Genomic DNA, 15300 nt, shown 5'->3' on the forward strand with positions numbered 1-15300 from the left:
AATGGTTTCTACCTGCTTGAAATAAGAGGTTACTCTTGCCATCTGCTAGTAACCAAAAAAAAAAAAAAAAAAAATGTATGCTTCTTCCCAGCTGTTCTGTGTATTTTTAATTGTATGCACTCTCTTTCTGTTCTAATGGCTGCCCTCGGAATAGGCTGACCTCTGCTCTCCGTATGACATCCTGCAGTTGGATTTCCGTCACATTCGAAAGACTGTTGACACCCTGCTGGCCCTCGGGGAGAAACCCCCACAACCAACTTCTGTCCTCCGCTCAAGGGACCTTATAAGCTTCTGTCTTGTCCATGTTCTCTTGCTAGTGCTGACCTATATCGCTTACCGCTGGGGCGCCCTGGCCGCGTAAGGTCCGTCAGGTGCGCATGTGCGGCAGGCGCCCTGCTCGGCCCCTGGCCCACGCGGCCCGCTCCAGCCGAGCCTTGCCTTGCAAACTTCCATCCGTGGTATCTCTTCCGTGGTCACTCTAGTTTTGAAGCCGAACATTTACAAATCAGGTTTTCTAAAAGCACAAACATGGAATACAGTTCCCATTAAGTAACTTCTCCCTCACTGAAAACATTGGCCACAGAGTGTTTCTGCGTCCTGCCTTCTCCCCGTAGCCCAGTAGCCCTGCTCCACAGGTGCTCTTCCCTCTCCATGAGCTCACTCCCTGGGCTCACTTCCTGGGAAGGAGTTTCCAGAACGGGAGCAAAGAGGAATAGGAAAATCTTTCCTTTGCATATTTAAGTTGAATCCGACCTAATTCAGAACTGGGCAGTTGGGTTGTAGAGGGACTCCCACAGAACCCCCCGCCCCTTCCCTTGCAGGGGAGACAGAAAACCAGCATTGTGGCCCAATTTGGTCTATAAAACTCTTTGGCAAAAGCACTGTTGACCAAGGGAAAACGTGCCATCTGGGGAATGACTGCTTTGCTGGCCATTCAGTGGCTTCCTGGCTGTTTCCCACCCTGGGAGCTGTGAGGGGCACCAGCCCTTGGCCCTGCTGCCTGAGGCAGCTGCACAGAAGGGGCCCTGGGGAGGAAGGGCCATCCGTGTGGGAGATCCGCTTGCACACCAATTTCCATGTTTTCACTTCTTACTCCTTGTTAGCCTCTGTAAGCTATTAGGAGAGCATTTTGCAGAAGAGATTTCTATTTTTAAATAAATGTAATAGGTCATTTTGGCTTTTGCTACATCACATTCCAACAGCAGGTCCAGAGTATGATGGATTTGACAATTTGTTTTCCAATAAAGCCGTGAGTCATGGAACATTCTTGGTCCTGGGGCCTGGGTTACTGTGGCAAGAGCTAATAATAAGATTGTTCTTATGTTAGAAGAATGTAATTTCTCTATTGAGCTGAAATTTTCATTTAACCTTCGTTTAGTAAGCTGCTTTTATTTTTAAGTAAGCTTAAAGGATTATATATTAGTCTGTTCCATGCCTCCATGCCTCAGGATTTATTTTGTTGGTCAATTTATTTTGTTCATTAGAATTCACAAATAAGTGAGATCATGTGATATTTGTTTTTCTCTGGCTTATTACTCTCTAGGTCTATCCATGCTGTAAACAGACTGACATGTATCAGAGGGGTGAGGGGATGTAGGAGATAAACCAAAGAACTGATATACTGTGTGCATAGCCCATGGACACAAAAATAGTATGGTGAAGACCTGGGGCGCTGGTAGAGGCTGGGCAGATGAGGTAAATTGGGGAAAAACAGAGAACATCTATAATACTGTCAATAATAAAAATATATATATATATGTTTTTGTTTTTTTTTTTTAAGAAAAAAAGGGTTATATATTAACTATGTCTCTTTTGGACCAGTGTGGTCAGTTTGTGATGAAAAGATAAAACCAATAGAATATTACCTAGGCCAAGCGATCTCTGTTTCTGGGTTGTCTTTTTCTAATATGAGAAGGTCCTGCTCCAAGGTTACAATAGTCTCCCCTATTTTCAGTCTAATCTGATGGCCAAATATTATTTATTAAATTGGGGAGCTGATGGAGTTAACTTCCTCAAGATAAATTTCTAGTTTACTGAGATGCAAGTGGTCTTCATAGATACTACTAAGATGATGATTTTATTTTTATGAACATTTCCATGAATCCAGGCTACTTGAGAATGTAGAAAATCCATCTAGTTAGACAAGTATATTTATAAAGATTCATTGTTGCTAAATCAGCTCAGGTTTTCTAGCAGGAAACATTCTTTACATGATAATATCTTGAGTTAACTGAGCTTTTTCCTTCTGATTTTGTGTCGACTGGTGAAATACAGGGTATGTGGAAGTTATCAAATTAACCTCAGTTGTGTATAAACCTGCAGATGTACTGAATTGCCTTTGGTGCTATCTTGTACTCTTCAATCTGTAACAATAAAATCCCTTTGAACAATGTCTAAAGCACCCTGAGCCATAAGTTGCCTAATAAACACATTTTGGGTGATTATTCCATTTTTATCAGCCCATCAATACATTTACCTACCTGTGCATACCAAGAGTAGTTCTCAGCATTTCTCTCCAGCTCTTTGGTGCATTGGGTCTTCCCATTAATGACCAACACTGTTTTTCCATTCTTCTTCAGGGGATGGGGGCAGAAGGGCATAAGAGAGATGACTCACCAGTGGCCATCTAAAAGAAAATTCTATCAATAAAAACTGAGTAGACCAATCATGTGAGATCACGCTTAATTCTGTGTTGATTTGACATTGTTCTCTAGCTACATTCATATTTTAATTCGGGTGTCTAAAGTATTCTTTGGACACACTTTCATTTCTCATGTCATGACTGTATCTGGGCCCTCAAGTGCTGCTCCTCTTGAGATCTATTGGATGGTATTTTTTTATCAAGTTGTTTGGGAGATAGCAGAACACAATTAATTCAGCCCTTTAGGCAAAACTTTAAATGAACTGTCTTGCCCATTACCAGGCTGTTAATTTCTATGCAGAATATTAATCCTCACCATGGTTCTTCCCCAAGGTACCCATGCACCAGCTTATAGGCTAGCATGAAGCTGCCGTCGGAGTGTGACTTGGAATACCTGGCCGACCTGTTGTCATCTGCGAGGTGGTCAGGGATTCCGTTGTGTAATGTATATGTGCATATTAAATCTCCTTCCTCTGACAAGAAAGGACAATTTTTTCAGTATTTCTTTCCAATGCCTGATAATAAAGAACCAAGCATTTATTACTTTTTTTTTTTTTTTTGAAACAGAACAAGCTATTTGAAATAGAAAGTTCTCTCTCTCCAGTTTCTCCAGCTGGTGGGAGCTCACCACTCAGGGTCAGGATTTCCACAGTGTGCAGAACTGGTTTCTCTTCATCCCCTCTGTTTATGGATCTGTGGCTTGTGTGCCACTTACTATCCTCTGAGAGACACACGTGAAATGGGCTCGTGACAGGGGCCCTGCAGAGCTCAAAGATAACTCAGTAGGAATTTCATCAGTGAGAGTAGATGAGGGAAAACACTTGATATCCTGATGGCATTTGTGAGTAAGAAATTAAATTGAGTGCTTGGTGGTTTGGGTTCTCTGTCGTCCCCACTGCCTCCTCTCCTCAGGAGAAAAGTCATAAGGACAGAAGTTGCTTCACCTTCGTAAAGGTATTGGACAAGGATTAAAATTTCAGAAGCCTGAAATGTGTTTGGATTTAGGAGATATTTTCTTTAAATTAGGCTTCAGATTTTGAAATTAATTCTCAATAAACAATCAGGTATATAGTGTGTGTGCTTTTTCTCCTTCCTTGACTGTCAGGGTCCAGTTCCTTGGATATTCACCACAATTTGAGATGCTCGTGTTCATTCATTCATTCTTCAAATATTGAATGAGCACTTTGTGTGGGGCCTGTGGCAGACCTTGGGTGTGGCACAGTGGCCATGACACATAGCCCTGTCCTCAAAAAGCTCCAGTCTAAACCCGGAGTCAGTCGTTTTCTTTCAAGTGTGAGATAGTACATGTTTTAGGCTTTGTAGGCCATACATTTTGTCTGATGACTACTCTGCTGTTGTATCAACGCAGCCAAAGGCGATTTGTAAATGAACAGGCATCGCTGCATTTCAATAAGACTTTACAGAAATCGACTATGGGCTGGATTGGTGGCAGGCTGTAGTTTTTGGACCGTGGATCTAGTGGACAAATGAAAAGGAACTGTTGTGACAAGGACCTGTGGTAGATTGTGTACAGGATTCTGGACCTGACCCTGGTGGGGGTAGGTGGTTTTGAAGCCCCCCAACTATGGTGTTTACACGGAGACCTGAGGGCTGTGCAGCAATAACCAGGTGAACGAGGTGCAGATTCGGGAGATGAGAGGGCAGGTGTGTTGGAGGAGGGAGTGTTCTAGCCAGAGGACAGCCTGGAAGGAGCATGCCTGGAACGCAGAGCATCAGAGGCGTGGCAAGACATCTCCTGAGGAACGTGACGCGGTCTCATCTCACACTAGACAAACTGACCCTCCGAGCGCTCGCGTGCAGGACAGGATCAGGAAGCACTTTTATGTTAAAATACTCTAGACCATTTTGTTTTCAGTTCCAGTCAGTTGAGCGCCAGGGATTCGCATTCTATGCGAAGTGTGCTGACTGAGTGACTGTGTGGTTGCCTGGAAGCAGGCAGGTGACTCTGGGAGAAGAAGAGACCACAGGAGAGCCAGGCAGGGACAGCGTGGCAGTCCGCCTGCTCCCACGATCATTCTGCCAGGGCACCACGCCTGTCCTCACTGTGAGGAGAAGCCTTTCCCCAAGCCGGGGGTCTCTGGTCCCCCGCCTGATGTTGAATGTGTTGGATCTTGTCTGGATAGGACTTTAAGGGTCCAGAGCACCTTCTGTCTCATGGGCACAAGTCAGAACATACTCGCTGTTGATCACGGACATTATAGGAAGCAGCATGATGTCTGGAAGGAGCCTGAATTCTAATATGAGGCACATGTTCAAATCCTGGTTGCATGTCTTACCGATTTCAGCAAAGTTACTTAAACTCTACATCTCCATGTTCTGGTCTGTAAAACAAAGGTGTTCTACCCATCTGGCAAGGTTGTCCTAAAGAAGTAATCAGTAGCAGCTGTGGCGTTGGATCCAGGCGTGTGGGAGCACCCAGAGTCCACGTTGGCCTGTGGTCCTGCGGTTGGCTGTGCTTTCCAGCCCTGTCTGCTGTGGTCCAGAACAGGGGTGGGTGAAGGGATGTGAGTGAAGCTCATTGATCCCACCATCGGAGAGAGGGAAAAAGCATGAGTTCTTCACAGGAGGTCAGAAGCATTAATTTTATGCAAGATAGTCATTTATGACTGTTCTGGCTTTAGGAAAACAACAGAAGGCGCTCATGGGGTTACAGAGCTCTGCTGCGTGTTGTCGAGGAAACCCGGCGGACCGGGCTCCTCTGACACTGAAATTTAAGTGCACCTTCAGTCCGTTATCTGCGAGGCAAGGTGCCCCTTTTCCGTCGTTTCTCATCCAGCTATCCGTCTGCAGCAGGGCCTTTCCCGTCCAGCCTGCAGCTCACTCAGGATCCCTCTGCGGTGGGACCTGTGTGATGGGAAGTGGCGTCCTGGCCCTCGCCGGGCCCCTGGTTCCGCAGGCTCCCCTGCTCACCCTGCCACAGCCTCGACTGTTCCCCCCAGAGCCTGCACCACGGTCCTGGATGAAGGTGCCGGCGCTGCCACGTCGCGAGGCTCCTGTTACGTTACACGAGTCTTCTTAGGTGCCCCAACCCCATCAGGGTGATCCGAAGGCACCCCTGGATTTTTTCAGGGGGTCTGGAAGCAGAAAGGCACGAGGATGCCTGGGGTACCTTTTACGTCGGATTTGCTCCTCACTTCCGGCTCTCAGGGCTGAGGGGCACGCTGGAGTGAGGGGCCAGGAAGGTGAGAGATGCTGGTTGGAGGAGTAAAGGCCTGGGGAGACGATGACCTTAAGCTAACTCGGTCTGTTACGTCTCCAGAGCCCCAGTACCTGCCATCCCTGTCTCGAGCCCTCAGTCCTGAAGCATGGCCACCAGCTTGGAACCTCTTCAGACAGCTGGAGCCACCACCCACCCACGGGACTGGGACAGGCATTCATGGAGACCTGTCCCATCTCAAGCAGGACACAGGATAGGACATGAGGACAGAGATTAGGCCCTGTGGAAATATTGGTACAGAATTCAGGAACGTTCAGGACTCGGCAGAAGTAAACAGGTCGAGAAGCTGTGTCAGAATGCCTGGGGTGTAACCCTCATTTTTAAATTTATTTGCATTCCTTGCCCAGTATTTTATCATGTCTCTTAATGTTTTTCTTATTGATGTATTGCGTTTATGTGTCATATAAAACCCTTGTAATTTCATGCAAATACTTTTTAATATTTTTTAAATCTTTTAATTAATGTAGGGGTTTCTGACACATGTAAGCTTTAAACTTTTTTTTTTTTGTTACTAATCCTCAACCAAGGATATTTTTTCTATTGACTTTCAGATACAGTGGGAGGGAGGGAGGGAAGAGGGAGGGAAGGGGGGAGAGAGAGAAACATCAATATGAGAGAAGCATTGATTGGTTGCATCCCGCACACATTCCAACCAAGGTCAAGGATCGAACCTGCAACCCACGTACATACCTTTGACCAGGAATTGACCGAGACCCTTTGGTGCAAAGGCCAATGCTCCAACCACTGAGAAACACCACCAGAGTGGATGGAAGCTTTAAACTTTTAAGCACTGTTTTTATCTTTTCTTGCGATTTTTTGTATTCCTTTTTAAGCTTATACAATAAGAGAAAATATTAAATATTCATCTATATCTTACTAGGAAAAGTGTTTTATTTCTTTAAAAAAAAAACCATTAATTTATTTTTTGGATTGATTTTAGCATAGGGTGTAAAACGGAGATTTTATTTTTTCCCCAACTAATGTCCTGCACTAGGAGCTTAACCATAATTAGTGTCCATTTAAAATTTCCTACCAAACCAGATGTTAACTTGGGTGCCATGAGGGTCATAAGAACGAGAAAAGCCTGCCTGCCCTGGAGGAACCAGCCTTAGCAGTGGATGCCGGATTCAGGTGACTTTGCGAGCCTGGCGTCAGGAAAGGATGCTCGGATGCTCACTGGCCCGGCCGTGGTGCAGAAGGGAGCCCCTGTCCGTCCTGGCCCAGCACACAGACGGCTCAACTCACATGGGGCCACCATCCGTCCTCTGGTTGACATTTAGCTACTCCGTTGGCAAGGAGCATAAATGTGCATGCCTACCTGATATGCCACTGTGGCAAGGTAATTCCATGTCAGGGATCAGCCACATGAGATCTCGTTTGGATTGTGCTTTAATCAGCTGCCCAGAAACCCTGCCTTGTTCCTGTTGAACACTGTCTCCACCGTCTGCGGCGATGCAGGTCCCATTTAAATTTTCCTTAGAGTCAGCGGGCACTGGGCTGTGGAGAGCACACCGCGGGGGTGCACAGAGGCAGTGTGTGCTGTGTGGAGTCTTCTGAACAGAGGAGATGGGCTCTGGAAGGCAATTCGCTCATCCCGAGAGCCAAGTAACAAAGGCGTCAAATTACTTTGTCGTGATTTTATAAACCATTTTGCATGCAAGGTTCTGCATACCAGGAGCAACTCGTGTTCATTGTTTTCCTTGAGTTGGGTGTGCCCAACATTTCTGAAGAGCAAAAATACAACGTGAGAAAGTAGCAGGACGTTTGTGTCTCTTTGGCTGAAAGAGACTCAAAGAGAGGCTACTGAAAATTAATTCTTTACAAGGCTGTTCACAAACCAGAAAGAAAGGATATCAGTCCACCAGCATGCCTCTGTTCGAGATCACAGGAAATAAAATGAATTAAACCAAAGTTAATGGTCAGTAGAAGCGTGCGTGGTCTGTATAAATGAGCATTTGAATTCCTTTAAGATGTGCAAAAGGCTATGAGCAATTTTGGGTTTTTATCTTGATATGTGGCTTCCAGCTGACTGCATGCAGCCGTTATCTATGTAAAGGTTTGTTACGTGTTTAGATCTACTGCAGGTTTAAGAGAAATGGGGCACTTTTCTGGACCCCCTTATTTGTGTAAAATCATATTTTCTCTGCAAACACAGTAAAGGTCTGCCATGGGGCTGGAAGCAAGGGAGGGAACGTGGTCTGAGCCAGCCATCAGTGCTGTTGCAGGATTTTATGATTGGGTACCAGTCATCTAAATGATCTTTGTTCTTTCTTTTAGGAAAAACTATGTCTACCCCATCACATCCTTGAGGAGAAAGGCCTGGTCAAAGTGGGCATCACTGTTCAAGCGTTGCTAGACGTGACTGTAACGAAGGCTCTGTTCACATGAACTCCTGTCCTGTGGTTGGGCCCAAACCCTTCACCCGTCAGAGATCCTGAACTCTGCTCCAGTGCCCCCCACCCCACCCCACGCCTGTGTCCATGAGTCTAGTTGCATTTAAGGGAGGACCTAAGAGAAGATTTTCTACCTTTCAGAACTGACCTCGGACATTAGGATGTGACAGGTATTTCTAGAAGCCAGTGAGGGAGTTGGTTACGAAGAATGAGCAGCACATCATGCCTTTGACCGCCTGCACCCGCCACGCCCACCCACGGCCTTTGCCAGGCTCAGCTGCTCTGCAGCAGAGGCCTATCCTTCTCTGAAGCCAAACTTGTGTGTTTAGTGGGGGGCGGGGGGGCTCAGTCAAGTTTTTCACCACCAAATTTTTCAAGAAGTTTCTTGAGACCATTGCCTTTTAAAAAGCTATTTTCGACATACAAAATATTTATATAAGTATTATTTATTAGTGAGTTGTTATTCATCCTTTGGATGCAAATTGTAAATTAGGAAACTATTTTATTACTGCTTTTTTGTGGTTAAACACTTTTTAAATTATAAATGAGTTATTTTCTATCCTCTTTGGTGTGCAGTAGCTCTGGGTCTCCGTAATCATGTTTTCTAGTATATATGACTCAGAAAAAAATTAAGCAAATACCGGTGCTTCTGTGACAAGAAGTGTTTTCTGGGGAGGCATATTTACACTTTGATTTATAGAACATTGGTCTTGTTTATATTTCTACATTCCATCCAGTTTCCTACATTCCAGCCCTGTTGTCCCCTGATCCAGAGAGCGCCCCAAAGTTGTTTGTAAATAGCTGTCATGGGGGAAAAAGACATTAAACTTGAAGATAAAATGTGAACACTTATTTTTTGGATTCATACTTATTTTGCTATACACAAAACATTCAGATTTTAACACAAAGAAGTAATAAGTCTTAGCAGCATGTGTCTTGAAGTATAATTTTGCACTGTAACTTGGGGATGAAGTCTAGCACCAAAGGGAGATGATAAAGGAAATGGTGCAGGAAAGTGGAGATGATACTCAGTTTATGGTTGAACCAAAAAGTTTTTTAAGGGCAGCTTCAACTGAGTGATCGAGAGTTAGTCAAACACATCGGACCTGGATCAGGGAGCCAGCCAGTTAAAAGGAAACGGTTTTGAGATGTGGACGTGCTCTTCGTGGTGTAACTTAGCTGGTGGCTTTCAGAGTAGCCCATAAAACGGCCAGATCCGCGCTCCCTGGTGTGACGCTGTAAGTGAGCCCGGAGTTGGTGAGGGGGCGGCAGGCAGCGCCAGGACCGCCTTGGGAGCCGGCCGGGTGCGCGGCGCCAGGGGGCCGCAGGGGCAGTGCAGAGGGGACACGGCCAGGGGGACAGTGCAGAGGGGACACGGCCAGGGGGACAGTGCAGAGGGGACACGGCCAAGAGAGGCCTGCAAAGGGAAGGCATCTCCACCTGCCGCTACGGATAACCCAGTCGGACCTTCACAGCCTCGTGGATGCTCGGCCCCTCTTCCCCGCTGTGAAAAGCCACTGTACGTTTTTAGAGCAACAGCCACAATTTGTAAGAGAAAAGGTGAGCACAAATGAAAAGACAACACAAAGTCGGTGTGCACTGCGCACGTCTAACATCGGCCACGGCCGCGGCTGCCCTCCGTTCGGGCAAGGTGGAGGGTTACTGTACATGTGGTTTGAATTGGCAGCTTTCGGTTAGTTTCTATTAAATGTACTGTGCACTTTAACCTAACTTAAAATATATTTTAATATTGTCCTGTACTGCACAAATACCTGTTGTCAAATAGCATGATGATGTAATGAGAAAGACATTTTGAGCAAAGAGTGTATTCAATATAAGCAACATTCAGAGGCTGGTCCAAGAAACGGAAACTTCGATTGCTGCACCTTGACGGGCACTCAGATGCAGGTCCTCACATCTTTTTTACGTGTATATGTGGCAGCATGAAGCTCTGTAATCCTTGTTTTGAGAGATTTCTTTCTCAAAATTAAAATTTTTCTGTTGATATTAATTTTCAGTATTTTCCTGAAGTCTGTGTAATACAAATGGCTGTCTTCCTTCCACATGAAGTCTGTGCAGCTGAGATGTCTTTAAGATCCTTGTACACTGTGTATATGTGCAATAAAACGTGCATGGCCAGCTAACAGCACCATCAGTGGACAGAACATCCTAGTGCAAGTAGCCTTTTATTATTTAACAGACATTAAAACGTGAACTTGAACAAACCATTTTCTGATTGACTCACCCATGTGATGCAAAGGTTGACACTGATCACAAAAGAAATCTTAGGGGTCATTGTTGAAACAGATTGTAGCCATCCTCATGTGTGCATGTGTGTGTGTGTGTGTGTGTGTGAGTGTGTGTGTGTGTGGAACCACAGAACTTAGGACAGTTCAAAGCAGAGTTGCTGTGGTAGGACAGGGGTGGGGACGGAGACCTACACTCGGGTCCACCTGTCCCTTGGGTGGTGACTCCAGAAGTTTATCTGAGGAAGTCTGAAGGTTCTGTGGTGCAGGTTGGAAAACCACGAGGCTGGTCCTCCTTCCTCAGCTGCCTCCTGTGGAATCTGACACAGAGAGAGTAAAGTGGCTTGTGGCCAGTGTGGCTCAGGTGGTTGGAGCATCATCCCATATGCTTAAAGGTCGTAGGTTCAGTTCCCGGTCAGGGCACATACCTAGGTTGCAAGTTTGATCCCCAGTCGGGGTGCATATGAGAGGCAGCTGATGAATGTTTTTCCCTCTCTCTCTCTCTTTATTCTCTCTCTCTAAAAAAATAAAAGTCAGTAACTATATCCTCGAGAGATGATTTAATTTTAAAAAAGAGAATAAAGGAGCTGCTTTGATTTCGCTTCCTATACATCTGGCCAGTGGTGCTGTCTGCCCCACCTGTGGTCAAAGAGCAGCTGCTTTGAGGAATTCAAGTAAAAGTAGTGATGGATGGTTTCTGTCTTCTCATCCCAACCCACACACAACAGACAAAGACCTGAGACCAACAACCTGAGCAAGGAGCATAGTGACCAGGTCAGGTCCTGCATTTCAGACGTGTGTCCAGCTGTGCCTGGCCATGATCTCACTGGGAAGGCTGCTCCTGTGCCAAACTCCCACACCTCAGGCACCTTAGTCTCCTGCACGTTGCAGAGGGCCTGTGCTTCACATGCATTTGCATTGTGGGAGAGCCAGAGCAACTGAGGAATGCGTGAGGGCAAAGGGAGAGACAGCAGCAGGGGCACCGGGGAGGGCCTGGCAAGGGCCTGTTTGCAGTAAGGTCGTCTGTGCAGTTCAGCCATATGGCATTGGCCAAGCTGGGAACTGTCCCAAAGACCGAGTTCTGGACAGCAGCTGCTTCTGGGCACTTTCTAGTTCTTGCTAGGTGACCATGGGAGACCCGGGCAACAGTGACCCAGGAGGGCTGTTTCTCTAATCTTACATCTTCCACAGGAGGTGAGCCCGCAGAGATCAGGTCCCATGGAGTCTGGTCTCGGGAAATGTGGACTCGGGTTATCTTCAGAATTGGTACTCCTTGAGCGTGGGGCATGTGTGCAAAGCAGAATTCTACTCTGAATCACTGTCTATCCCACACACACATGTTCATGGGCCACCATGATGGCCAGTACTAACTGAGTGGCTAGTGTGGGTCAAGTGTTTTTTCTGAATTATAAGCAGCATTAAATCAAGGCTGCTTGTCTATTTTGTTCTTAGCTGGTTCTCCATTAATGAGACAGTGCGTATCCTATAGTAGGCTTTGAAGAGATGCCAGGGAGGAAAAGGAATGGATTTCACATACACTATCTCAGTAAGTCTCACCAAAACGCTACAAGGAAGTGTCTTGTGGTAGACACCTGGGGTTGCCCACCTAATACCACCTTCTTCTAGGAACTAACCCTGCCTCAGCGTCCATGAGGTTTTCATGGCTCTCACCTGACACTGCTAACCTGCCTGTTGTTGATTCAGCTGAAGACACCTTATTCACGATTGACTAATAGGTATCTTCCCTAGGATTTTAATTCTTTTTCTAGTGACTGAAGACAAAAGATGTAAAACCTGGAGAAGACCTAAGGATGAAACTGGTGTGCAGAGAGAAGAAATGGGGACAAGAGGCAGCAGAGAACCCTGGCAGGTATTTGCTTTCCTGGCCCCAGAGTCAGAGTCTCATCTTTCTGACATGTGGGTCATCAAACTTTCTGTGAGTACTTCCGAGAGGCTGTGACTTTGCATCAAATCAGTTTGCGTTGGACTTCTATCACTTCTAATTAAGAGTGCACACTAACTGGGAGACGGTCAAGGTCACAGCAGGGAACAGCAGGTCAGAGTGAATGCAGAGGACCCAACTGGGGTTTCTGGGTTAAAAAAAAAAGCCCTGGACAGTAGTTAGGATGTTTGGAGAAACAAAAGACAGCATATTTGTGTGATAAATCTGATAAACTTCGCCTTTAACTGGGACTAGATTACGTGCTGGCTCCGACTTAAGCCTGCGCAGGAGTGGGGAGAGAGATTTCCAAAACAGGAACGAACCCTCCAGCCTCCTAGCCATCTCTCTCTCCCAGCTTAATCAAAGGTACTGTGTTTGGTTTTGTTGGGGGGGGGGGGTGCTTTTCTCTTTATCAAAGTGATACATGTTTATCCTAAAAACTTTGGAAAATGCTTTTCATGAAAGGCGCCGAGAGCGACGAAGCCCCTGCCCCTCCCAGGGCTGCAGCCAAAGCAGAGGCTTCGAAGGCAAAGGACGTGCTCAAAGGCGCCCATAGCCACACGAGAAATAAGATGAAGAAGAAGAAGACGATCCGTCCGTTACCCACCTTCCCACAGCCCAACGCACCTCCACTCCGAAGGCAGCCCAAATATCCTCGAAGAGCGCCCCCAGGAGACGCGAGTGGCCCGTGCCGTCGTCCAGGCGCCCTGACCGCAGGGTCAGCCAGGAGGGAGGCAGAAGACCCGGGTGTGCGCTGCGGAGGGCGGGCCAGCGAGCCCGGGCTTAAAAGGCTGCGAGAAGCCCTGGCGACGGCCGCGCTCAGCACCCTCTCAGCCCGGGGGAGCCAGGTCCCCGCTCCCGGCTCTGGTGCTTGGGATGTTGCCGACAAACCGGGATCATCTGACCGAGCCCAGCTGGCTAATTCTAAATACAAAGATTTTCACTGTAAGAACAAAAACAAAACTTTGGAAAGTATGAAGAAATTGGGGACAATCACCCAGAATCCCACCTTCTGGGGAACTGTTACACTTCTGAAGTATTGTCCTTGGTACATTCCTATGCATTTTTACATAATACAGCTTTACGTACTACCTTTTTTTCTCATTAATGTCAGAGGAGCTAGGCCATCTATCTGCAAAGGGGATGCAAACCCCAATTCTGTCCAGTACCCTCCATAAAGAGCATAAGAAGGGTTGACGCCAAAGCTCTCAGAGAAATACGCTGGGTGCTGTGCATCCCCGAGCCTGGCTTGCCCGGGAGGGGGCGCTGCACCTTTCCCTCACACAGAGGAGCGATTTTGAAAGCCCAGGTGTGTTCCCTGGTGTTGACACCTGAGTTAGGGTGGGATGACAAGGCAAAAAGAGAAGGGGCTGCACTGGGCACAAACTGCACCCCATCCTGGGGTGGGACACAGGACAGTTTTCTCCAGATGTGGGTCTTGCCCGGCTAAGCTGCTGTTCACTTCGAATTGTTCTGGAGGCAAGTTCTTGAGGACAGAAGGATGTGACCACAGCAGAAAGGCTGCTGGAAAACCGAGCTGTGAGAAACCCCTCAGCCTGAACTTTGTCCAACAAGCCAGATCAGAGCAACTGAACACGGCTGCACTGTTAGCAGGAGTATCTTAGAATTCATATTTAAAAACCCGAACATTCCAACAGCTGGGATCGCCTCTCAGCACTGTGGAGCAAGACGTGGCGGGATTATTCCACGTGAAGGCAGGGCATGTTCTACGGTCTGTCAGGCCTTGTTTGTGTATAGCTAGGATCATTAGTTACTCACTATTCATTCTGGAAAACTTGATTTTTTTAGATTATGTGGTCTACTATGTTTCTCCTAATCCAAACACTGGGTGGCAGTGCTTCTAATGAACAGACCCTAAAGGGATAGATTTTAGTCTTTTTAAAAGAATAATCATCCTACTTAACAAGCCATGAACAAAAAGAGACAGTGTGCCTCCAATCCATCACCTGAATGGTGTGCTCAATGTCATAACTCTTCTTACAGGGTTTAATCACACACACACACACACACACACACACACACACACACACACCAGAATGCCCACAATACTATGTTGATAAATTGAAAGAAAAAAAACCTATTGCCTCACCCAGTTCCCACCTCTGTGCTTCACAGTGGTATTTGAATTTGTCTAAAAAAATCCAATGAGATGGAAATGCTCATTTATCATCCAAAAAAGGAAATGCTAGAATTCTCTTCTTTATCTACCTACAGTCCACCAGAAAGTAAACTGCTCATTAAGCATCACCAGTGACTGAGGTTGACACCTGATGCCAAAGACATGGGGATGAAATGCTCCTGGACTCAGGTCGAATAAAGGATATGAAGAAGTTTACAAACTGGAGGGAACTAGTTTATTTCTCCAGCCCACCAGCCTAGATAGAGGTAAAGTACAAATTAACCGCACAGCAAATATTCTGGGTTGGTCCTCACACATTCTTTTCTCTTACTCAGAAAGTTGTGGGAGGGGCTTTTGGGTGGAGGATGTCACATCGGCCATGTGCACCCACAATGTGTGGATTATTTGTATATAATTGTATGCACTGCCATGCCAATATGTTATGTACATGATAAAGCATGCACAAAACACACATTTTTAACAAGAGGGGGTGAAATAAAAACAAACGTAGATGCTCTGTTATACTCCAGTGGATAGACTTTTGACCTTCCAAGGACAGCATGCCTCACTTTCGAGTCCACTGGCACTGAGGAACCTGGTCACTAACATTTAGAGAGGGTGACAGTGACAACATATGGCCCCTTGCTGCGCTCTGCTCCGGACCTGTGAGGTGGGTGGCTGGTGCCCCTGTCTATTCTCA

At 46.4% G+C, this 15300-nt stretch overlaps 1 protein-coding gene across 5 annotated transcripts in view; it reads left to right on the top strand.

The window, feature by feature from the left end:
* Positions 1–8742, top strand: part of LRCH1 (leucine rich repeats and calponin homology domain containing 1) — a 222374-nt gene extending 213632 nt beyond the window's left edge. For 2 of the 5 annotated variants that reach the window (XM_036249956.1, XM_036249957.1), the window contains one exon: positions 155–361. In XM_036249956.1, coding sequence (XP_036105849.1) covers positions 155–361 — 207 coding nt within the window. Of the gene's footprint in view, positions 1–154; positions 362–8156 lie in introns of those variants that run through there. The other 3 variants (XM_036249953.1, XM_036249954.1, XM_036249955.1) reach the window with 3 other exon arrangements.
* Positions 8743–15300: the final 6558 nt, after the last annotated feature.

Source organism: Molossus molossus, unplaced genomic scaffold (assembly GCF_014108415.1).
Source record: "Molossus molossus isolate mMolMol1 unplaced genomic scaffold, mMolMol1.p scaffold_m16_p_9, whole genome shotgun sequence".
In the NCBI taxonomy this organism is placed as follows: domain Eukaryota; kingdom Metazoa; phylum Chordata; class Mammalia; order Chiroptera; family Molossidae; genus Molossus; species Molossus molossus.